The sequence below is a fragment of the Barbatula barbatula genome (genome assembly GCF_947034865.1).
Source record: "Barbatula barbatula genome assembly, chromosome: 9".
NCBI lineage: Eukaryota > Metazoa > Chordata > Actinopteri > Cypriniformes > Nemacheilidae > Barbatula > Barbatula barbatula.
Window position 1 is genome coordinate 6,355,936 of NC_136772.1, and position 26,721 is coordinate 6,382,656.

General features: G+C 37.6%; 1 protein-coding gene across 1 annotated transcript in view; it reads right to left on the bottom strand.

The window, feature by feature from the left end:
- Nucleotides 1-10,447, bottom strand: part of lrp1bb (low density lipoprotein receptor-related protein 1Bb) — a gene marked incomplete at its 5' end in the record, with an annotated part of 226,997 nt that extends 216,550 nt beyond the window's left edge. Inside the window, one exon of the mRNA XM_079463519.1 lies at nucleotides 10,354-10,447. Coding sequence (XP_079319645.1) covers nucleotides 10,354-10,447 — 94 coding nt within the window. The remainder of the gene's footprint in view (nucleotides 1-10,353) is intronic.
- Nucleotides 10,448-26,721: the final 16,274 nt, after the last annotated feature.

Below are 26,721 nucleotides of genomic sequence, written 5' to 3' on the forward strand. Positions count from 1 at the left end.
TCAAAGACATTAATTGCCTTTAAGGGAGTTAAATAGCAAGTGACAAGCGTGGATGCCAAAAGCAGGGATCCTGGTGGAAAGAAAAGGCTACATAAAGAAAAGGCATTATCACATAGTGGTATAGCCACACAGGCTCAGTGTGAAACAACATGTCGGTTGTATTAACCCGTCTTTGGCTCGGGTCTCTCCAGCCCCTAATTATAGGGCGAAACAAAACTGTTTTTTAAACAGCTGACTTATGATGCATGGACAGACAGACAGACAGACAGACAGCTCATTGCCAGAATTGCCAGCCCATGCAAATGAAACGGGGTGAAATGCCGCAATCTTATCCATCCAGATATTTTTATTGGTTTTACACAAACAGATCAGTGGAACGGTTATAGCTTAGCCAACAAACAACATTATGAACACAAAGGAAATAGGGTCCAGTTGGCTAGTGTTACTCTGAAAATGTGTCAATACTGAATTACACAAATGTATAAGTATGCAAGTCTAAATTCGACGTAAATCAGTGATATGATATGTGATAAGATATATAGATATATTATAATAGATACTGTAAATTATATAGCAATAGCATATACGATTATTATATATTATAATATAAATTACATTATATAGTAACATATTACATTATATAGCTGACAATATTTGTATTGTCCCCAAAATTATTAATAAAGTTATGATATGATAATAATAATATTAGTTATTAAATCGTTTTTTACTGTTGTACATTGTTATGCGTGAACTGGGAGGGGTAACTAGTTCGGAGTAGTTACCCATAATATGACAGACAGCAGAATGCAATCTAAAATAATAATCTATTTATCTTTTTTTAATATCATACAGCACTGTCTATCAAATACCTTTTCTTTCCAATTTTGTTAGGGCTTTCTTTACAGAAAAGATTTGCTTTAAGCTTCGGTACGATTCCAAAACTGATCTTATCTCTTCAGAAATGAAATAAAAGAAAAGTAAAAAGAAATCTCATACAAGCCCTCGTGGTCTAAATCTTACACAATTACACTGTACCACCTTACGCATTGGCCACATCCTTCCTTCTCTATCAGATCAAAATCAAGGTATCATGTGACCTGTCATGCATTTATGACTTCAAAACTTCATTATTACAATGAACTACTTTGGGGTTGTCCTGCATCATCATTAAACATATTACAGTTGCTAGAGTTCTTTCGAGGTCTAGAAAATTTGACTAGTTTCCAGAATTTGTTTAGAACAGAATATACCTTTGTTATTAAAAAAAACTGAATAAGCCAGATTCAAATTGCATTGTGCAAAATAAATGTGTTTAGGTAATATGAAATGCAGGGTAACATATATTTTAGAACACAAGCCACAATAGTAAAATTAATGGATTATTTTCCTTAAACATCACGTAACAATTGTTACGCCATACAATACTAGTCCAGATCTCGCCTGGGATCGAACCCACAACAATTGCTAGTGCCACGCTCTAACCACTGAGCTACAAGAAAGCCAAAATGGCATGATCGCCACTGCATAACACCTCTGCGAAGATTCGACTGTGAGATTGGTAGTCGATTCAGGCTACTCCTATCGAAGCATCGAATCATCGACTTTTCCAGGTCACCCCTAGTACCTAGAATAACGAAATCCACCAAGGGGGTAGAACTTTCTGATATGTAGCACCTAAACTCTGAAATAACCTTCCTGACGCTATTCCAGGGTCAGACACACTCTCCCCATTTAAATCCAGATTAAAATCACATCTTTTCAGCCCCATCCCAAGGAGACCACAGATTATGCCGGCTCAAGTAGTACCACCTGGTATCATCTTCCTGTGAGAGCCTGCTCTGGACTGGCTGACCATCGGGATACCCATCCAGAAGAAACTACACATTACACAAGAACCAGCTGATCGTCACGTGCCATCCTCATGTGAGAACCTGTGGTCTTGATGTTTGCCATCCTCCTGCGAGATACTGTGAACTACTGTGATCGTCCCAGCTCCAGCCCAGGCAATCTCCGTCAACAATCAAGAGCAAATATGGAACCCTGTTATTTTAATACTAATACTAACTTTTGTCTTTCTTCCTGTAAACAATGAAACATTGTGAAAAGCGCTATATAAATGATATCAACTGAATTGTATCAAGGTCTTACAGGACCTTTCATGTGTGTGGGGGGAAATTACTCTGAACCCAACTGGTCTCACAACAGCAAAAATCCTACAGTACAACATGTATGCCAAAAAACACAAACAGTTACCACCAGTCAGTATAAGCACTGACGCTTTGTTTTTCTTATGTTTTACTTCCATTCTGCTTTGAAGGTCTTGAGTTCATAAACAAATTCAGGATGACTGTAATTTCTCCAGCGGTGGGCACTGAAAGTAAGACAGTCAGTGTTTGGAGCATGAGAGCTTATCTCCAGTGCTTTCACTGAGCGCTGAGGCGCATCGGAGATGTGGAGAGGGTGAATGCACTTCTCCAGCGAGCAAAGAAAAGAAACTAAAACAAGCAAACGTGTTTCTAATTAGAACAAAAAAAAGAGTGAAAGAAAAGGAAGTCAGCTGTGACAGACCGGAGCAGGTGCTGAACCAAAACAATCACGGAAGACACATAGTAAATTATAAAGCTGTTGACAGGGCTTCAAAACAAACCAATGTGATAAAGTTACAGTCATACGCATTACAAAGCATTCAACATATGATGCATTACAAAGCATTCGACATATGATGCATTACAAAGCATTCAACATATGATGCATTTCAAATCCTAGCAAGTATGATTTTAGAGAAATGCAATAAAACCATCACACATGTGAATACACATGTGAAACAGCCCAGCGCATCACAGGGACTACACTTTCTCCCATTGAGGACATCCAGTAGAAACGCTGTCTGCGTCGAGCTTGCAGCATTCTCAAAGACTCCTCTAACCCCGCTCATAGACTGTTGACTCTCCTGCCTTCCGGTAGGCGCTTCCGGTGCCTCCGGACAAGAACCAGCAGACTAAGAAACAGCTTTTTTCCCAGAGCTGTTTCATTATTGAACTCTGCCCCCCACTAATTCCACTTCCTCTCTTACCTTGAACTCCAAGCTGCTATAACATTGTTTACACTGCACTACAGTGCTGCATGCATGACTGAACTGTACACACCAGTAATTCACGGTAACTCTATAAACTGCATCTACTCATCTATTGCACTGTAACCTCAATAACTGCATTAACTAATCTACTGCACTGTAACCTAATTAACTGCATTAACTCATCTTCTGAACTGCAACCTATTATTAACTCTTATACTGCACCGTAACTTTAATAACCGCATTAACTCATCCACTGCACTGTTACTTCAACAATTGCATTAACTCACGTATTGCATTGCAACTTTAACAGCTAATGTCAATAATCTATACACACTTAAATCACTAGCACTATTGTTTAGTCTAAATTATTATCTGCTCATATCCACCTGTACATTAATGTTCATAGTGTTAATGTTCATAGTATATAATCATCTGTATATATTGTTCATAGTACATACCTACTGATATATTTTTATAGAACATACCTACTGTAAAATATTTTCATAACTGTATAATATTTAATCAATATTGTATTCTGTATTTATTCTAACTGTATATCATGCACTTGCTAATTGCACTTCTGGTTAGACCTAAACTACATTTCGTTACACTGTACTTGTATATGTGTAATGACAGTTAATTGAATATGTGTAATGACAGGATGCTTGTTTTTGCTGCCAAAGACAAACTGACCATGGAGTTCCTGTAGTAAATACTTCCACAAGATGCATTGGGCAGCTGTGACATCAACAGTAGCCTCTACACTAGGATTTGTTATTCTTTCCAGTGCCTGAGACGTAAACCCTTTAATATTTAAGAGATTACATTGACGTATAGGGCTAATGTTGTGTATAGTCACAGCTTAAAGCACATTGCAACCCCTTAAGCAATGACTATTTTTACAGTGTACATAGCGACATGACTTCTTTAAAAGTTTATCAGACAGCTCTCTGAAATATTTTTTTCCAACTGGTGAATACCAACATTGAAGCTTGAACCCTGATGGCAACTGCTAAAACTGATAACACGCACAAATCTGCATACAGCGAGTCATCTTGACTTTCTCTTTTCTCATTTGAAATATTTTTTTTTGTTACTAATCGTTTGCTTACATATGTGGTCAGTAGCCACAAATGTATGTTACAGTGGATGTCAGGTTTAATTGTTGGCGTGGAATATAGTGTTTTATTGATACCTTACCTAGTGATTTAAGGGATAGTTAATAAAAAAATGTCATTTATTTACCCTCATGTCAAAACCTGTATGACTCTTTCTTCTGTGGAACACAAAATAAGATATTTAGTGAAATGTGGTTTTGTGTCAATACTTTGGAAGTCAATGAGCGCCAGCGTTGTTTGGTTATCATATAGTTTGTGATATTGGAATAAAGTCATGCAGTACATGTTTTTATGACATGAAGGTGAGGAAATGATGACAGAATTGTCATTTATTGGATGAACTATCCCTTTAAGAGGTGTCAGTTTTTCCTTTCAAGTAGATAGGACACTGAAATAGCTGCCGGACGCGGTGCAAACATGGCCACTGAGTGCAAAATAAATCCCTAAAGGGACTTTGAAATTTACATCCATGCAGCTGGTTACAAAATACAAAGGATCCTCTTGTTGGTATTTATTTTGTCTCGATAAACAATATCTAGGCAATTTAAATTACAACATTTCAAATTCACATCAACAGCCATTCATAAAGTGCCCTTCTTCTATTTAAGGATTCCCAATATAACAGAATGTTGCTGTGCAACAAAAGATATTCTGTGGGTGATGCACAGTTAAATGGTGAACAAATTAAATGAAAGAAAAAAACACTAACCCTTTCTCTTTCTCTCAACAGGTATGGTTTTAGTTTTTGTTGAAACTAGTAACTTGGTATTAGCACCTATTGTATTATCTCCTGTATGACATATCGCTTTATTGCTCCCTGAACTTTGGATAAAAGCGCCTGCAAAATAAATAAATAGAGATGGAAATGTTCTCTAGTAATGCCATAATAACTCAATTATTAGCAAAAGACATTACTCAAAATTATTAAGATTAATAGTTAGACACTTTATAAAAATCTTCAGAAGGTTAGTTGCAAGTACACATCAGTGCGCAACTCAAAATTCTCATGATTTTATCTATTAATAGAAAACTCAGGCTGCATAAAACTGTCTGTGGCGCAGGGAGCCACACTCATAAATGATCCAAGTCCAAACTAACAAGGTTACAAACCAAAGTTGGTGGCAATTAACTGAATCAAATAATTCAGAGTTTCCCGGGATAAAATAAACTATGAATTTCTATCAATCCTTTCCAGGGCCCTCATCTATGGAGGATTGGAAGATGAATTAGGCTCCTGTATTGGCTTTTAGTACATTCCAGCATCCGTCCCTCAACCCTATCTGCATGCCAGGTGACAGCTGGGACAGTTTCCCTTTAATCTGGTTTGGTGTTCTCAGATCATTGCCACAACAGCCGGCATGATGTAGGGGTGTTTGGAAGATACACTCTCTCAAAGGGCACTCATAGCCATGGGCTTGACTTTCTCTGTCCAGGTTTGCCACACGTCAAATGAGTGAACCACTAATATCCACAGGGCACCTACAGGAGCCGACAGGACCTTCTTTATGTTCGCCAAATGACATTGAAAAACCCCAGCCAACTTCATAGGCGTAATAAAAGAGCGAGCGAGATAAAAGTCTTTTGGTTGCACCTTCACACTCCAGTCACGTGATCATTATGGCGAGGCCGTTTAAAGATTCAAAACTGTACCAACATTACAAGCTAACTATAAGGCTATGAAATGCCACCTGAGGGGGGCCCGGCTACTTGTTCAGGGTTCAAGCTGTCAGACTGATAGGCATACTTTTGCCCCAGGATAAAACTGTTTCACAGACGGTGGAGTCGGTGCAGCTCGGGTCTAGTGTCTGCATATATCACTCTGAATGTAGCATTAGATTTCACCTTACTAAACCCGTATGGCACTTCTAAATCCACAAGGGTATTATGCAGATGTATCTGCTCTGTTCAATGTCCTAGAAGAAGTATACGATTTCACACCCTGCTGCCAAGAACATTAGATTATCAGAAAAATCTATAATGATATTATTTTCTTGTTCATCTTTGCCTTAGAGTATCTGTCACTATAGTGCTGGGTGGTATAAGGGAACATATTGTCTAATCGAAGCAGACTTAACATTGTTAATTGTTTGGAAGCTATTACTGCTTTGAGTTGTGTTTTTAGCCCTCGTGTTAATGTACAGTACATAATGACAAACTTCAATTGTTCATGTGTGCTTTAAGAACATAATCAACATAAAAGAATCTTGTATATAACTGCTGTCCTTTTAAAACCTTCTATCTCCTTTTTGACAATAAATCATTACTTTTGATCACAGTTCATATTTGTCTGGGTTTTGGAAATATTTAACCAATAATTGAAAAAGAGAACTTGGACAAACATGTAAAGAAAGATATTGGGTTTCCCCGACATCGACGGTGATATTTCATTGACTTAGTCATATGATACATTTGAATATCACATAAATCATTTATAATTTCAAGCAATAATGAAAAAAGTACCCACATCTGTCACTTCCTCGTTTATTTTAGCATAAATACTGTGCTGAATGCTTTTCTCACATCGCCAATAACACACATCTGGTTTTAAAAACTGTTTCTATTTAAAGGCACTGGTCTATGTAATAGCCGTTTTAACAAAGATATATTCTTCATTTCATCTGCCTTCCAGAAAGCTTGCTGTTTTGCTCATTAACAACGTTTGCCAATCGTTATCAAACTTGCTTCATCTTCAGCGTAAAACATTATAAAACACTGATCAACCATTTCATAATTCATTGAGTCTTACTCTTCGTTTTCGAATAGAAATTCTAGTATGTGTTCTGAAAACGCATTACAACGAAAAGTGCTGCTCTGCTGAGGACAAAGAATGGAAACGGAGAGAAAGAGATAGAATGAGAAGATCCACCGATTCATTAATCACATTACGTGCTGCAAATTTCCGAAAAGGCTTAATCTTAAACCTCTGAATAATTCATCCAGTAGAGAGAAAGTACAAACATGGGTCTCCTCCACCAGCCCAAAAGTAATTCACCAAACACTATGATTACAACACCAAGTCTTGTGCCAGATCGAACAGCTGACGGACAAAAAGGTTTTCTGAAAATGCCAAAGTTGTCCAAATCCAATGAAAAAGGGTGCATGAACCTATAAACTATGACAACATATGCACTCTGCTGACTATTAAAAACAGTCAATCATTTTTGTTTGACAATTGACCATTTAAGAATACGATCCCCTTATCTGATTTCTACTTAATAATATATAGACATTACATGATACATTTGCTTCTTATTTCTTAGTATTCATTACATAAAATGTTGCTACATCATGACATTGTGCTACAAAAGGTACATTCCTACAAAGAACCTTGCTTGTTTAGTAATTGACTCACTGGGTAGCGAGGCAGCTGCCTTATGTTTCAGACGTGGCCATTGATTTCTTCAACCGTTCCTGATTACTAAGACTTGATGGAAAACCCTATGGCACAATAAAACCTATAAACATTCTCCATTAGGTCACACAGACCTGTCAACACAACACGTCAACAAAGAATACAGATGCACAAAAAGTCACACCCGGGCAGACTACCTGTGCATTGCAGGATTAGCAGCAACTGCAATAAACTCAGACATAACCACTCAATCCGTCAAAGGTCAGGACCCTTAATGACTCCGCTGAACCTGTGGCCAACATCAGCTAAACTTTAATAGGACCAAATGGGGCATGCAATGGAACGCCAACGAAAGCGAGGAAGACTGCCATCACACAGGTGTTCGATGAATCACCTCCAAAGAAAATGTTGCTTCTCTTAGCAGAACCCGAACGCTTTGCTCTGTCATCTCTCTCATCCTTCTACCTTTTTAGCATTGGCTTTGCATTAGAATGCCTTATTGCTTGCTTTTTATGGCTTGTCAGAGGGATAAGTTTTGTCAGGTTATCCACCAAGCTGTGGCAGTTCTAATTACCTTGGGAGACTGAGTTTATTGGACCAATTACCTGGTTGGCAGGGTAGAATCACCTGAAGTTAAAGCATGCATTTTCATGACTAACCAGAATCAGCCTTTGAACAAGATCCATATGGCGGAAATAAAAAGCAAGCGTTTTTTGAAATAAGACTTTCCAGGCGCTGATGCGAACCAGCTATAAAAACAACCGCAGACCCACCTGAGCAGGTAAGCTTTTATATTTTTGGTGAGGACGAGATCAAACGCCCCGCAGCCGCACACATCGTATCTGCCCTGGCATTTCATATAAGCACTTTCCATATATTTACTTTGTGGAAGATCAGCATTTCCTTTGCATGACTGAGGTCATTTAAACAATCAAGGTTTATGCCTTTATTGACTTTCCTCCAATACCAGGTAAAGAAATCGCAGTTGGACAATAAACCAGTGCAGCTTTCCTAGATATAATCTCAGTTAATTAGGCTCTTGGGGCATCCTTCCGATTTCATTACGAAAGGATAGTGCTTAACCTGCTTTTTAGGGTACGCCATGCTCTCCTAAAGGGAAAAACATTTCCAGCAACCTTGAACTGTTTGTAATAACTGATACATATCTTTAGTGTCAATGGTGAGATAAAACAGGGGATGATATAATGAAGTGTGGTTTGGGCAAACCCGGCCCCAATGATGTCTTTCCATCTGCCCGCACCCGTGCTGTTAACTCTTGCCTAGATTAGATGGCAAACAAGGATGCACAAAGATCTACTAAACAGAAAGTGGAGCGAGCCGTTTTATCAAACATCTAAAAGACCTGAAGTCACAACCACACAATAACTTTGTCGTGACTGTTATGCATGGTGATAAGTGAATGGGCGGCATTTGGAGAATTAGGACATAGCAGCCGCACCACAACACAAATGAATGCAGTATTTAGCAGGAAACAGATGCTTTAGAGGAGCACTGCTCAGATAATCTCTGCGCAGGGCACCGTGACATTTACATTCATCTGATATGATGAATATGCAGCTTTTGAAAATGGCTTTTTCTGGATGCACCTGGATGGATATCCAGCGTGTGTGTGCTGGAAACCATCTTTGAGTTAACTCTCTGATGCATGAAAATGAAATCGCAATAGAAACAAAATCTTAACGTGTTGTTTTATAATGTCCTTTAAGAGAAACATCTGTGCACTGCAACACAAAAGAGTAGTACATAATCCAGAAGTACTTGGTGCATCAGCACTTTCATCAGCCATGTTAAATGATAATGATATCAATAATAAAAACGCAGAACAACAGAGAAAGACTTCAGTCTACTACACCTTAAAAAGTTGACTTCATGCAAAGTGGACATCATGCACCATAGGATTAATGTTTATATTCCAAACGTATTTATGCATATTTGCTTTTGACAAATCAAATATTCAAGTCAAATTAACTTTTGGCTTGCAACATCTGTTTTTTAAATGTCAAAAAGGTAACAGAGCAACAACAAGGATATTCTGCTGTCGGTACAAAATATAAACCGTCATAACTACAATATATTGAACGTGCATGAGATACTTGAAATGAATCTACTGGTTTCAACTCAAGATCTGCCTGTGCACAATTCAGATCACAGATGGAAAACAATCCTCAAGGATGTGTCTGTGCTACAAGTTCGTTTATCCCCATCCGACATTTGCATTGTTTGCTGCAAGTGCATAAAACCCACCCAACTCCTTAAGACCTATTGATAACCACATCAAGATTCATTACATCTATCTGCCCTTAAATGAACAGCTGTGATGTATTGATTCAGACAATGCTGACAGACAGTGTCCCTCACAATTGTTACTCTTCAGCCAAAAACTAAAAGCCATTTAATTAGAAAACTTTGTATAATGGGATAAACTTCCCAAACTGTCATACGTAACATAACATTCATTGACGTCCGATGATAAAATATTTCTAGACTCAGCCTACAACGTATATCCAAGTTTGTCTTCAATCCACAACATACCACAAATCCAGGACCCGTAGTGTTTCTTATTTAGACGCCTTTGGTCGAACATCTATGCACATCACTATGACACTAATAGGCTTCCTCAAAAGGATTTGATTTACACAATTGCCTGTAAGTCACCATTGAGTGAAATCCCTAGTTAAACCCATCTAATTAAATATAATGTCAAATTTCGGTTTGCATTTCCCAATCGCAGCGAGAGAAATGCAACTGCATGCGTTGTAAGTTTCATTGAGATCGCTGCGTCTTACCTCGCTCTGAATCAGCGTCTCGCAACGTCTGCGCGCTTGCCAATATATCCCCGAATCCCAGTATGACCAGTAAAGTGAGGATATATTCGGACATCGTTGCTGGGTGAGGGCGAAGGCCACCGCACTTCTCGGGCTGAAGTCCGATCCCAGCCCTCCGGTAGAGCGCCGTTTTTTTAGAAATGACAAGAGAAATTTGTCTGCAGAGCGGACCGAGCCTTCTTCACTCCGCGCATTCAGATGGGCTTCTAAGAGCGCGCGCACATGAGCTCACAGGCGACAGTGTGAGCGCGGAGAAACAGAGAGAATGATGGGACGGGGGGAGAGAGAGAGAGAGAGAGAGAGAGAGAGAGAGAGAGAGAGAGATGGGACAAAAACGCAGTGTGTGCTTCTCTTGAATTTGATCCAGCCACCTGACGTCTAGCGTTAACCTTACGAAAACCAACCATGGTTAATATTTATAAGGGAAAAGTGCTTTATGTTTAAATGGTTATTATATTCCATTTGCATGCGTCATTGTTTATGTATGCATAGTGTGTCAGTGTTGTTGTTTTATTGTGGAGTAAATTGTTTAATGTGGTAATGTAAGTTGTGTTGTATTACTTCTGACTTTCTTTAGAAAAAAATAATGCTCAGCATAAATGTTCTTTATGGTATCAAACATCTCATTTAGATTGGAGCAATTTGGAAGACTAGCTCAGCCAACTGGTGTTGAGAATTGTCGATAAACTGAATTTCTATTCCTTTCGCAAGACGGCAAACTATTGACTGGAAAAGCGATAAACAATTACAGATCAATTTTACCCATGCATTAGGTCACTCGAACTGTGTTTTTCAAATGCCTTTAACACCACTGATATATTACACTAAACAACCATTCCATACCAAGCAATAACATCTTAAGCTACTTTAACGTTGCATTTCTGAACTATATACAGGCACACGATGACCGTGCAGAACACGATTAACAATAGACATTAAACGAGGACACAAAACAATAGCTTAATTGTTTACCGGACAAAACAAATCAAACAATTTAGACCAAAACTAATATTGTAATATAAATAGCATCATCCATACTACAAAGTCATACTACATTCAATTCACAAACACTGGTTTGACTGGACAATAGCAAAAAAATATCACTTTTTTTCCTGTCTTTTAAAAGTTGATAAGCCTGTTTAATTAAAAATGCTTGATGATACGGTTAGTTTTTTCTATTATCTGCATTCAGCAAATAATAAATTCCCTGCTGCCAACAATCTTGTCAGACCTTCCACTCTCCTTTTGATAACTATTAATGTAAAATATGTACTGTATATATTTAGAACAACCTTTCATATCTACAGTACTGAACTACAAACTCAAACTTCAGTACCTTTAGGAGAAGGATATAGTAGCTCTGTCTTTGTAACACTTCTAACAAAATGCACATAACTAACGCTCAATGTCAGATATTAATGGTATGTGATAGCGGAAAATAGAGCATGAGAATGTTCGCAATTTGTAATACAGGTATAAGTTGCAGTGATATGAATTCTCCAACTCAACTGTAGAACGAAACCAAATAAGCTTCATGAATGATATATCAGTGTTCAATGTCGTACTCTGTTTGTGTGCACCAATGGTCAAGGCCCATGGCTTGCTCCGGGGAAAGCACTTGCGCCTGGGCAGCAATGACACCTCCAAACAAGCAGTTCAGAGGGCTATCAGGATGAAACAACCACCTATCTTTCATGTGCAACACTCATTTCCCCTTAGCATAGTCACAGCTGTTTGGCAAAACCCTTTCAAATGCACTTACAGCGATTTCTCTGCTAACCTCTGTACCTGCGTTCTCTACCACGTGAAGATAAAAAACAGAAACATCTCTACAGCAAGTATTAGGAAACCACAAGGCATATTCACTGTGATCTACTTGTACCTTCTCAAAGTTTAAAGCTAGATGTCTGCTGAACCGCTAGATCTGTGTTGCTTTTGTTTTGTGAAAGTGCTGAGGTCTGACATGGAGTAATTGAGCTTCTTTTTAAAATGAATGCCCCTTTCTTAAAGGTCAGCAATTAAAAGGTTGCGGGTAAGCTATAACAAGGCCCAGTGTCAAGCAGCTTCCTCTCCAGTGGGAGAATGTATCAAAAATTTGCAATCAGTAATAAGTAATTGCATGTCAATGATGCAAAACTCATTAGAAAAGTTGCTTTGGCTTCATTATGAAGGTTGCCGTGACTTTGACACATAAATCCTAAGAAGCAATAATTGGAATAGCATTTCTTGCAAATTGATATTCGCATTTATTTATTTCGCAACGCATCTATTAAAGTCACAGAACCCCTGAAAATTTCATTGGAGTAATTATTTTATTTTGTATGTTTTTAAAGCTGTGCAACTGCTCAGAGGTTAACATCTATGAATAGAGAATTTTCCAAATGTGAAATATTGCTGCATATCCATAAGCAAAGCTGCATTCACAACAGAGAACTTGTAATGCGGGTTTGAAGCAAGCTTGATGTGATGTGGCTTAACTTTATCAATCCAACTGAGCTGCTCTTCAAATGTAGTATGGCTATAACCAACTACTGCTTTGACGCCACTGCTTGGCATGTATAAATATTTTGTCAGGTTGGGATTTGCATCACCATTCCGGCTCTACCTCAGTCTATCTCACCGTTAGCCTTAATTAGCAAACCAGGAACACACAGAGAATGACAAACGCAAAAATGCAAAAACACAAAGCCCTTATACTAATAATTATTCTAGTGATATCGTGGAGGGCTTTGCCCCTGTCAATAGCTGTGATGCTCAGAGTAAGTATCCTACCTGCTCGAGCTCCACAGGCCCACTGGCACATGTGTGAACATGACACCTTGGTGCCCTACTGACATCACATCCATGTTTAATCAAAACCCTCAGTGAATTTTGGTGTACACATGCAAATACACAAACGTGTGTAATAAAAAAACCCACAAGCACAGACGTGTCTTGTTTAAGACGATGTGAGTTGTGTTTTTAACTGCAGATTGATTGAAAATTAGGCATTTCATTTTGATATGGAAATCACAGATGACTGACAATTAGCAGTTAATTGATATTCCCCGGACCAGCGTTGTAACAACTTCCGAAGTATGATTTTAAAATCAGAGTGGCTTTACATTTTTTCTAAAAGGGAAGTGAAAACATACAGTTGCGTTAAGCTAAATACAAGCCAAGATTGTGATGTTTGTCATTTCATAATCCCATTTCTACTGAATTAAGATTTCAAATGCAGTTTGTGTGCTTTCATTGTGCATGTGGCTAGATTAAGTCTATTAAATTCACACAGTGCACTTTACGTATATAGTGTAATCATTTAGCATGTATTAAAGCTATCATAGACCATATTAAAGACAACATTCAAACTACATTTGCTGTACATTTTAAAGACCCCACTGCAACCACCACCGCAGAAGATCTATAGGTTTCCGAAATGTAATTAGAAAGTGTCTTCCAAGTTAATGGACACCAAGACGCATGATAAATTCACTGCTTAATAACATTGCTGTGTCTCTAACAGAAAATACAGCCGGAGGGTTAAGAAAAGTATATCTGGTTACTGCTGCAATGCATGTGTTGATGTTTCCGTGGATGCACAACAAGTTCAAGTTGTTTGCTTGTTTGAACTGTGAAGTTACACTAACAGACAGAGCCGTTTTGTGGTATAATAAAGTGGAGCAAGGCTGGCGAGTTGAATTAAAAAACGAGTGTGAAGCTTTCGTGGGATTTCAGAAGCATTGCACTGCGGTGGAACAGTCTCGCTTAGGCGGAATGACTCGAATGATGCCTACCGAGGTCTTGTAGGGATGGTTAATCATGGGAGGAGATGACAGCTGTTTGTTAAATGAATTGCTTCAGATTGAAACGTAATAAACAATAGTTTTAACCTGTATGCTCTGTGACTGCAACTTGGGTTGTCAGCGTGCGTGGCAAAGCAACAAGCAGCTCACATCGATGCTTTCTGTGTACACACTAAAATGTTAAAATGATATGTGAGCATAAAATATAAAAATGGTATCTCTTTGCAGAGAAGGGCTCTGTTAGACATTACAAACTGTAGTAAATTGGCTTCTCAGACATGAGGTAGAAAAGGTGTAATGCAATAAGCACAGTTAGAGAACTACCTTGTCATCCTGTCACTTGTGATTATCTCTTTAAGGGTTTAAATGTATAACAAACAAACTCAAGCCACTAAATCAACAGTAAAATGCATGGATTAATATAGATGTTGTAAATAACCTGCATATCAAAGGTTTAGCAAGACATGGTAGTCTGTTTGCTTGCATGCAACATATTTTGATAATTAGGATTCCACACAAACACTCATGCATGAATTTTTATGTAAGGTTTCTCTCTCTCTTTTTCTGCCCAGACAGACACAGTATGCAGCCATGCACTAAAAAATGCCTGACTTAATACTGCCATCTACAGAAAGCCGTGGATCTTAGTCATAAAATCTGCCCACAATTCCTCAAGTTTATGACTTTGGAACTGAATGAAGAAAGTAATGTGCATTACTTCATGGCGTTGAAAGATGAGAAGACAAATATGGACGAAGAAAAAATGACAATATTTCATCCGCACACCACGGTTACACTATGAGACTCAAGCACCCATATTTCTATACGAGATATCAATGCCGCATTGCATTCTAGTTAATATCTTTTGGCAGTTGTTTGCCCATAGGAAAGAAAAATATCTCCTGTGAGATCTCAATTTCTTATCCTTGACTTCAATGAGATTAAACAGAAAACAATTCCATTTATTTCCTCTGTAAAAATGCCTGCAACAATCTACCGTGTGTGTAGATTCAGAAGAAATGTCAACAATAACGCACATTTTATAATAAAAAAATACCAAAGTTTGAACACAAACATTGAAATCCAAGACCATGATGTCTCACCAATGCTATCCACATAAGTTATACAGCTCAAAAATCTTACCGTACATACTGTAAGCCTCTTTATTCACAAATATCTTTGGAGAAACATCTCACAAAACGTTGATACATAAATGAAACATTCTTGTTGTTTATACATATAACACAGTTACATGTGCCCATAAAATATCGGATTATCATCACACCTGTGCCCAAGGTCACTAAGGACTTCTTTCAGATTTACTACATTACAGGCAGCACTTGCTTTGTGTAATACTAGTAATAATTTCTCTCTCTCTCGCACGCTTACTCACTCTGCAAGATATCCAATGGCAGTGTCTGTAAAAAAAAGCACAAGAGAGTGCAAGGCTGTGGTGTTGTATAGCACACAGTACGGTGTAATGAATAAGAGGATGTCAATTTCACCACAATGTAGGTTTTGGCAGGGCTAGTCATTTTGTTCTGTGCTGGATCTCTTTGACTGGCTCTCCAATATGCTACATGGCCAAGCTCTTTATGAAAGGTGTCGTGTCAGAGCAGACTGCCCTCACTCTTCTCTGCAGTGTGGTAATGAGGCTTTATCACTTTGCCCGTTGAAAGGCCTGTTACACTTCTTCACTGCTCAGTAATAAAGGCTGGCTGAGCTCCAGAGGCGACCGAGGGGGCCTGTGGACGCTGAGTAGATGGACAGATGATGCTCAGTGGAATAGAAATTTAACCTAAAGGTATTTTCTCTGATCTGTACTTATGCGCTCACGGGTGACCAGGCGCGTGCACAAACGGACATGCTCTGAATTTTCCTCCGTGCCCCTCCATCGATTGGTCATGGATGAGCAGTTTAGCTGGAGGCTTAGACAGGTTCCAAAGCACAATCGCGGTTGGTCATCCTGGTGAGCAAGAAGAACTACAGACGGGTACAGAGAGAGAAAGTGGGATAAAAGTGCAATTGAGGGAGAAAGCCTGGGAGACAAGAAGGAGAAGATGAGTGTGGAGAGGCCAGGGGACAAAGGCACTGTTAGATACCTCACTAATGACTAATGAGCTCTGGTTCTGCGCTGATTGAGATTAAGAGGCACCGGACACCAAGTCTGCAGGGGTCAGCAATGAGTTAGGACCCTTTGCTTTCAACGATCTAACCTCTTTACCGCCAATTTCCATCCATTCATCTCATCAGGCTACATTCTCTTCCAGTATCTGTTTTCTCTTTCATTGAATCACTTACAGTAACACCGCTTAAAGACTCTGGGGGGAAAACGCCAAAAGTTCCTAAATGTATAAACACATTAAAGGGATTCTATGTATTGGGGTAGATGTTGGGTTTAATGATGACATATATAGCCTACTTCCGGTGCTTATTTGGCACTAGTAGGCTGTGAAGTAAGTTCACCCAGAAAAGTTAATCCACAGTGAATCTGCATCAGGCAGCGTCATGACAAACGGAAAGTGTGTTGCCTCACTTTCTTCGGTCGGTGCTGAGCAGACTGATCGTGGTATCGCAAGAGCTATTCAAATGCTGTCCTCTTCAATCCCTCTCGCGGTACTCGGTGTCACAAGCCGATCGGTCTGCGCAACATATTACGCATATTGGAGATATATATTTATTATATGGATACTATCCTTAATTACTATTATGTAAATAGGCCTACTGTGGGCCTACATATTTATTATATTTATGACATTTTATATATTTAAAAATATTTTTTATGAAACAATATGTGCAAATAGCAGATACAGTAGTCCAAAATAATTAACACTGATAACCCCTTCATTGTTGACATTTTATTTATTTTAAATGTACCCCGAAACATATTATTATATACAAATTATTAAAATGAAATAAACAGCAATCTGTGTTTGAAAGAGCTGTGGAAGTCCACATTGTTATGATAAGCTCTAACTGTTCATTGGTTACTCATTGCATTTTTAGTCCAGCAACTTTTCAACTTACAAAAGTAAGTCGTTTGAGTTGCATTGGCAGCAAAGATCAAATCTGAAAAACAGAAATGCACCAAAATGTTTGTTTTAAACTATTACAGCCCCTGCCAATGTGAATCGACAACAGCATTGAGTAGTCACGTGTGATACCTTGATCTTGACCTTTGCCTCCGCACAAGAATATAAATGGCCAATTTAAGTCAATGGCCATTTCAGAAACTTGACATTTGTCCAGCCTCTGCATTCTTTTCTACCTATTCTGTCATTTCAAAGGTTCCAGCAGTCAGGATTAGAAACTCATTTTATTCAAGGCTCTTTTACTGCTGGCTTTGTCAATACTGCCTGACAGGGAGGGAAATTCATTCCATTCCATTTGCAGGGCTAGAATTATTATGTTTGCCTTCGCTAAATACTCCCTTCACCTCAGCTCGGCATTGTGGCATGTAGTATGAGCGACCACGGCTGGAGAAAAAGTGGGAAAGGACAGAGGACCCTATTCCAAAGGTATTTCTTAATTATTCTTCAGAGAATTCTTTGTTTAAAGCTACACAAAAGGTCAGAGCACATGCTGATAAATGCATAGATTGAATGCATTGTTTTGAATAAATGCATCTGCCAAATGCATGAATGTAAAAAACTATTGGAATTAGTCCAATGTAGAAACACATTTTGAACTAAAGTTACTAAATTCTCCCAGACTTGCCTATTTGTTTCCAAGGGTGAGAATATGAATTTGTCTCGGTGTGTATTGATTTGATGGCTGCTTTATTAATATGCAACTTGGGTATTAATTGTATAATAGCTCTGTTGCCAGGCTGGAATCAATGTTGTAATTTGAATGACATCCCATTTCTTTTGAGAGCCAGCAAGAGTCTCTGTGAAAGAAAAAAAACACAGTGGAAAAAAATCTGACAAAGAAAGAAATGAGGGTGAACAAAAGAGGAGGGTGAAGTAAATGGTATCATAAAAGCTCAGAACACTTTCAAATACCTTTAATGTTGTTTTTCAGAAACTCTCAGGTGAGAAATGTTATACCTCAGAGTATAGTTAGTGTGAGCAAAACAAATCAATACAACCATACCTTTTCACCTGAATTTTATGTACTAACAAACAGAAGTTACAGTTTTCCCTAGAGAGGATTTGTGACTGTTTTCTTTCACTAACAGCAAATTGAACGTTGTATTGGGGTGTTCACATACAGTACAGTTTGGGAAATGGCTGTATTGATCATCATAGTGAACTGTTTTATGCCGGTTATCGGCAGGGTACACAATTGGCCACAGCTATTGAAAATATTCCCAAATGGGACGTATGATATTCTAACATAAGATTCTAATTTGGAATAATGCTTTTTACATTTTCAGAGGGAGCCTCATTTGTATATGTTCAGTGCAGTTCAAATTTATTCTTATAGTGTTTTCACAATTATTTGTAGTATTCCAAATCAGCTTTACAGTAAATACATTTTAGATTAAAATAAGTATAGAAATAATAATACATAGTAAAAATATATAATACAAAAGGGCAAATTATGAAATATAAAGAGTACATGGTATTATTGCAAATATTTACGAGACAAAGATGCTAACTGTCAGTATGGTTTGTAAATGGGATAATATATTCGTAGCGCCTACAAGCAAGTATGTGGATAATTTCTCCATGAGATGTATAATTAGCAATTCCAATTGTTAAAAATAATAATTGCAATCTGTTTCTAGATAAATGATTGAAATGACATCAATTACATCAAATTTAAACCATTTGAAGAAATTGAGGCATTATTGTCATTTCATCTGCAGGCTCTTAATATATGAATGTGAATTGCAAGATTATCATTGCATGTATCAAACTCACATTCAACATCAATTTGTAATGATATACCCGCAAGTGTGAAGCAAATAAAGCATTAAATTAAATCATTGTAACATGAATTTCTCTACCCTGCCCACACTCAATACCAGTATTTCAGATCATCACTTGTGCTTCAATGTCTGTTGAAACTTGTCACTGCATATTTTCATGAATTTAAAATGCCATCTTATTTTTACCGGCAATCTCAGTTGTGATCAGATCTGGTCAGAAGCTCAGCACATTATTAGCAGAAAAGAAAAACAGAGCAAACGAAGATTCATCAGGTGTCAAAACTCAAATAAACATCACAGACTTCTCACCGAATCAACAATGTGAATCAATGCGAAGGCGAATGGCTTCAAATTTTTGTGCATCTATGACAACTCTGGCTGTCAGTGAAAGGTGGGTCGATATTTTTTGATGGTCTTCAAGCCGTCGCTTTCCACCCGCGTGTCAAATCAGCCTTTTTCATTAGACCTCAGCGGGCTGTGCCTAAACAGCGCTGTCAACAGGAAGTCACTGTTTACAGTTCATAAATGAGAGGGCTAAGATTTATCAAGCTTGACACTTCGTGGTCAAAGAGTGGCACCTCTTGCATCTCCCTGTATGATTGATCGAGTGACGTGTGTCAGCTGGAATTCATCCTTTAGTTACTGTAGCTCAAAGCGCAGAATGAAGAGCTAGTCTCGGGTGCCACACGATGCTAAATAATGAATGTTTCTATTTGTGAATTCTCACGCCAGTGGGCATAAGCGTTGACTGCAATTGTTCTTCCTCTAAACTCACACATAAGTCCATTATCTCGCTGTACTGTAAGATTTACAGTCAAGCCGAAAGGAAAAAGAGCATTAGTAGATTTCGCCACTCAGGCGTGGTTTACTCACACCCATTTGCGGGAGCCGTGCTTTGCTTTTTACACATTCTCTATTGTCTTGGATTTTCTTTTCCCACTGACTGACATATTACAAATGAGTTTCTCCCAAACTGCTCAGCTGAGAACTGGAAATACCAGAGTGCAGAAATTACAATTCAGACTGACAATGGTGATGCTTCTCAAAAGACCTACCTAAAAAAATTGTTCACTGCACATGGGAATATAAAACAGCTTTATTGACAGCCTTGATTTAAAGAGATTAACTAATAATAAAAAATCTGTCAACGTGTATTCACCATCATGTCATTCAAAACCGGTACATGGCCCTTTTTATGGAACACAAAAGAAGATATTTAGAGAAAATTCTCTGTGATTTAGTGTCCATACAATGGAAGTCAAAGGAGGCCAGTCCTGCTTTGTTATCAAAGTTCTTCAAACTATCTTTTTGTGTTCCACAGAAGTGTAGTGTCTTATTTTGGAACAGGAAATTAGTATACTGTATACGCTGAATAGAAATAAAAGAAAATGCTATTATTCGACCCATGGGTAAAAAAGGAACCGAACCAACAGTTAGGTTATTAAAATGTGAGAATAAGTTTCCCTACTCATCTGTTTACACGATGAAACATTGCAATGGGTTTAATGGCTCAAAGGCTCTTTACGCTTGCAATGATATCTACAGTATGCCTATGCAGTCAACATAATATGCACATAACTATTTAAGGAAGCGGTCATGCTGATCAGTCCAGAAAGTGAGTCATCCATACCTCCCAATGACAAAAGATTCAAATCAACCGTGCAGATGGAAACACTATTGAAATTACTGACAGCATATGAAAAGGGTGGAAATTTGATTTAATTTAAAAATGGAAGTACAGAAGAATATAACTGGTTTCAAGTTTAATAGATTTCAGAGAGAATAGCTTTGCACCCATTGCTGAGGAGCAATGCAATTTTTAATGCAAAAGCATTCTGAGAAATGCTGGAGTGTCTAAGAGAGATGCCAGAGAACTGGGTCCCACATGATTAAGATCTGTATCCTTTCCCAGGTGACTTAGTCTCCAGAGACATTACCAATGACAAAAAAGCCTCCTGAAGTGGCTCTGTGTGATATAAAAACTACAAGCGATTTTATTGCAGTGCTGATGTACATTACGGACATATTGCACTATGAATGAAAATGTGTGAATAAAGAAAAAACAAGGAATGTCTTTGATGTGACAAAAGATGCTTCCAGGCCACCATTACTAAGTCCTGTCCACACGAACACGGGTATTTTTAAAATCACATTTTTCTATGCGGTTTGGCCATTCGTCCACACTCAAACACAGTACTCGGTCACTAAAACCCAACGTTTTTGAAAGCTCCTGTCTGGGTGAAGATTATTTAGAAACTCCGGTTCCAGTTTGGTCGTGTAGCCGGTGAAACCGGAGATATTGGAAGGCATGCCGCTATCTCCGTTATTTGACGTCAGATTCCAGTCTTCTGATTGGCCAGCATTATAGCGTGTTTTTGCGTTTCCGTGGAGAAGCGAAGAAGAAAATAATACCTGTGTACTACGTGTGATCTAGGCCTAAATCCAACACATCAAATCAGAACTGGCAGTGAGGATTCTCGAGTTTTTGAGAATACGACACGTGAGAAAGAAAGAGATGATTATAGGTTAATAAAAAATAAAGACATTGTAGCGTTTCAACTGTTACTGTGGTGGAATGATACAAAACAGTTAAGAATCCAAATGCAGTTCTTGTCCTGTGTCTGCACTGTTGGATGATCTCTCATCCAATCCAGGGGGTCTTACTGTGGCTTATCCATCCATCCATTCTCAAAACCTAATTGTTCTCTGTAGGATTGTAGGAACTGTGGATTTTAAACCAGACATTTTTAGTTTTCAGATAAACAACCTATGCATCGTTTCATAATTAAAAGTTTACAAAAACACAGGAGAAATCCTAAAGCGTGTGCTGAACTCTCAGAGGTAATTAGCACCTCTGTACTCGTGCAACTTCACAGAATTCTCCTGAATAATTGTTTCTCCCACCCAAAGGATTTCTGCGTGGCAAAACAGAGGTATGAAAGAAGTGGAATTTTTCCTCTGTTGTTTGACTTTCAGTGAATCCTGAAATGAAACATGGTTTAGACCTCTACATCCTAAAGTGGTGAATCATCGCTTGTTTTTTACACATTGGCCATGCGAAATGCATGATGGCTGAAGAGATAATCAAGAATGAAGAAAGAATCACGAAATACAATTTATTTTACTTTTACAGACTAAGGAATGAAACACAAAATTACATTTTCTTCAAAAAAGTCAAAATGTTTTGCACACAACGTAAAGTAAAAAAATCTACTTAAAATGTCCAGCAGTGAATTTCTTTTCATCACAGGATAATTGTGTTGTCACGATCCCAGCCCGTGTTTCCCCTGTGTTTGTGAACTTTTCTGTTACTTCCTGTCTATATCATGTGTTTTGTAGTCCATTGTAGTTTTTGGTGTTACTAAGTCTTCCCCAGGTGTGCCTTGTCATCTTGTTAAGTTGTTGGAGGCTAGAGTACAGATTGTTATGTGACCTTTCAATGACAAAAAAGTAAATTATTCTGCCATATATAAAAGAATCCTATTTAAAGAAAAAGTTATACATTTTTCTATAACAATTTTGTTTTAAATAGCTATTATATGGGTTATTTGACTGCTCATGAAAGCTTTATTTTGCTGGCATATCGGTGGTTTCTTCAACTGAAATGCCTTATTGTAAACAACATCTGTCCACTGTGGTTTGTTTAAAGTAGAGGGAGGTTATTATACCAATAAGGGCTGCAGAACACCAACAAGCCAAGACAAGATCGAGGGAGCTGAAGTTATCTTGTTGTGCCACAATCTGTACATACACAGTGGCGAGAGACCCACAGAAGTGTGGGAAACTATTCATATTCTAAAATAAGTGTGCCTGGAGATCCAAAGGCAATTTCACATGGACAAATGAAATATTGATTTAAGTAATTGAAGCCCAAGAAGCTTGCAATAGTTTGCTTTCCGAATTCAGTTTCCATCCAACCAACGCTTTAAAAACAGACCTTTGTGTTCAAACACAGCACATATTTTGCATTTTTTAACAAGCTTTGACTTACTAACAGAGGTGACTTCTAACTGACTAACCAGTGGACGTAGTTTGCAGCAGAACTTTGTTTGTTTGTTTGTGTGTGTCGTCCATTCCAGTAGATCAACATTTGGTCACTCGAGACACTGGCCCTAAACCTGACTTGCACAATGCTAGAGAACACACTTTGAGAAAGCATCGGCCCAGTTTTTTCTCTATAGCGGGAATAAAAGGAAGAAAGATACTTAAAGCTCTACCTCATTTATCATGCATTGAAATTACAGTCAAGTCAGAGTCAGGTCATTTGAGACTCTCGGATTCTGTATCTGCGTGGTAGAAATTTATGTCTACCACAGGATCATACTACAGTGACACTAATCTGGTCTCCAACCCATGTAATTCTGGATATTCAATATGCACGATGAAATCAAAAACCTGTAGAGACGTTTCATTGATCGTGCAGAGGTGTGTGTGGCTCCTTGCTGTTTATTAAAACACATAGCTGTTCCATGAAAACAAAACCTTTTTGGTGGCCTTCAAGTTAAGCAGGTAGCCTACATCTTTTGCAGATGCTTTTTAATCATTTCTTTTTTAATATGTACACTACCATTCAAAAGTTTAGGGCCACTTATTTCTTTTTAATTTTCCCACATTTTAAATCTAAAGTACAGTTATTGCTGTGACTAAACAAATAATGCAAAATCTACATTTTATATTTCAACCACTTCAAAGTAGTCACCCTTTGCCTGGAATTTGTAAAATTGTTCTTTTGGCAATTTATCAGCCTTCTTGGAGTGTCAAGTTCTTGAGATGCTCTAAGATAGTCTTAGTTGGTGCTTTTATTTATTTAGTACTTGCATTTCATTTTTTTAAATTAAAATTACATTTTAGATTTGTAATGAAACAAATAAATATGTTTGCATTATTATATTTTTATAACTGTGACAACGCTTAATTTTTTTGTTTTTAAATATTAAATATTATGTTAAATATTAAAATATTTATAGTAAATTATTAATATAAAATATTAATTCCAACAGTTAGTATAACAAAGTATAATTTTTTCATCATATACATTTAAGTAATATTAGTATTTAATTAAGAAATTATACTTTTAATTTGTACTTGATATTTTTGGTGAATTCTAATACAAATAACTCAAGTAACTCAGATTTACTTTATTTTTACTTACACTTACTCAATTTAAACAGTAGATTTACAGTAGATTTCACAGCTTTAAAATTTGCTAAATTTTTATGAGTGTAAATTATTAAGAAAATTAAGTAAATCACATGTAGACTTTTTAGAGTGTAAATAATAATCGATATTAACTCACCTATTTGACTAGATCATAAATGTATGTAAAATATTAGTGGAAAGTCCTTATATTCCCATCAAGAAAAGATCTCTTAAGAATACTGCACTCTACAAAAAGTTGGTTCCAAAAGGGACAACCGGTTAGGTTAAAACCCCATTTATACCCCATTTAAGTGATAATTTGTCTTTGACATCCAATGATTCTATATGCTCCTTTAGCGTCTCTATTAGTAACTCTAGGAAATGTTGGCTATGGAACAGGGGAAAGCAAGAGCTTTGATGTTAATCATGCACAAATGTGCCTGTTTAGTCCCCCAAGATTTAATCAAGTCTTGCCTTCTCAACACCTTACATGCATCAACTTCACATGCATGTAAAGGGGGTAATTTTTGCTTCCCAAGTTGCTACAATGATGTTGAATCGATGCATTTATCATGATTTTATGCTGTAGCTTTGAGAGTTACACGTACAATTATTCCCTTCACAACAGCAAGGCCATAAACAATTTCTCAGAACCCTTTGACTAACATGGGAAAGAGTGAATAAACACTATACTGCTAAAAAATTGTGCACAGATTGTGTTCATTGTTTATCACACCTTACCTTGGGTTTTCTGTTTAGATTCAATTTGAGACTAAATTAAACCCAAATCGATATTTTCATTCAGTGAACGTTTTTTAGGATATCAACAGATGCACCTTCGGACACATGCAAGACTGCTCTTGTCAGGTTAACAGGTTTAAATTCACTTACTGTAACCAATGTTCATTTGCCAGACACGTCATCTAAACCGAAATGGAGTCAAAAAATGATTGACAACCAGTTTATTATTCATGTCAGGCCATTGGTGTTTACTATTAGAACCCCACAGAGAGGAGTAGATTAGTTCCATCACATACTTGAGAGATTTTGAAGGAGCGTCTGAAAGGCTAACACTTGCCGATCTATCGGTGAGGCCTGACTTGTTAAGTCCTGCAACTCAGGAGGATTGCCTTTGAAAAGCTAAAGTAAGAATATCTATTTAGGACACATAAAAGCCACTGATCCATTTTAAGTCTTTCTCATGCATTCCTGTCGGTCATATGAAATCTCTTCCCACTCCACATTCCGAACGCTAAACTATTTACTTTCGCATTGAGGGACTTACTGCATAATTCATTTAGCTATTATTAGTCTTTATTGATTACGTTCCAGCAGCATTTTTTGACTCATAAGAAGCTCAGATCTCCCCGGACAGCAGATGAACATGCCAATTTCTTCGCGTGCGCTCGTTCATCCTTCATCTGGGTTTTGGAAAGTGACCTTACATAAGTATCAACCTTTCTCGACACTAACATGACATTGCTCAATAGGGCTTTTTTCTAAAATCATGGCTGAATTCAGACAGCAGACGTGCCCAAAGCTTTTTAAAGCTGACACTTTCTCCAAAGCGCCATGGGCTGGCTGACAGGTTATCAAAATGTGTCCGAGATCATTTAATCCTCTCCTCATGAGCTTGTCCAAATACCAGAGGAATATGTCAGTCTCTATATTATGGTGTTCTAAAACTTTTTTATTAAGAACTTTTTTACCGCTATTCAATTCTATGGGTTTCATCAAAATGATGGTCAGATGTATTTAGCCCTCTAGAAGTTTAACTGAGGTATGCACATTTGGCAAACATAATATTTTAACTACCATATCTGTTTAAAATTTCAATAAAATATTTCTATAAAACCATGAAGATACCGTATAGAATCAACGATGTAAAAATATTTTTACACACTTTTTATAATGCTCATGTCTATTTCTGTCTAACATAATACTTAAGATAGGAAATTGCAAATGCCATTGATTAGCACGGTGTATAAAAAGTAACCTGAATGATTTATACTTGCACACTTTCTTGCATCTTTCATACATTTGCATTAGCTTTTCCAAGTGTTTTATGTACATTATACACTAAAGATATAAAGACAATGACTGCATTTAGTGATTTAATCATTCACCATATTCCCATGTCTACGTCTTTAGAACTCATTTAACCCAAGTATCAGTTTTTTATATTTGTCGCAATATGGTAATTCTGTGGATCATAAACACAAAATTATCTTTCAACATCCAGTTCAGTGAGGCAACTCTAATCTAACACATAAAAAGGAAGAAAAGTGAGTCATTCTGTTCATCTAAGATGACTAAAACTAAAAAATGAGTTGAAATCTGTGCAATGTAATTGAGGTCCCAGCGTGACATTATCGTTCCAATAAACAGACGGACAGTCATTCCCAGCATGCCCTAAATATATGCAGAGCTCAGAGAGCACATCTACTGTATATCTCCCCAGATTGAATCAGTGCGATAGAAATCACGGACAGCACACATTGATCCCTCATCAAGTCTTTGACAATTATT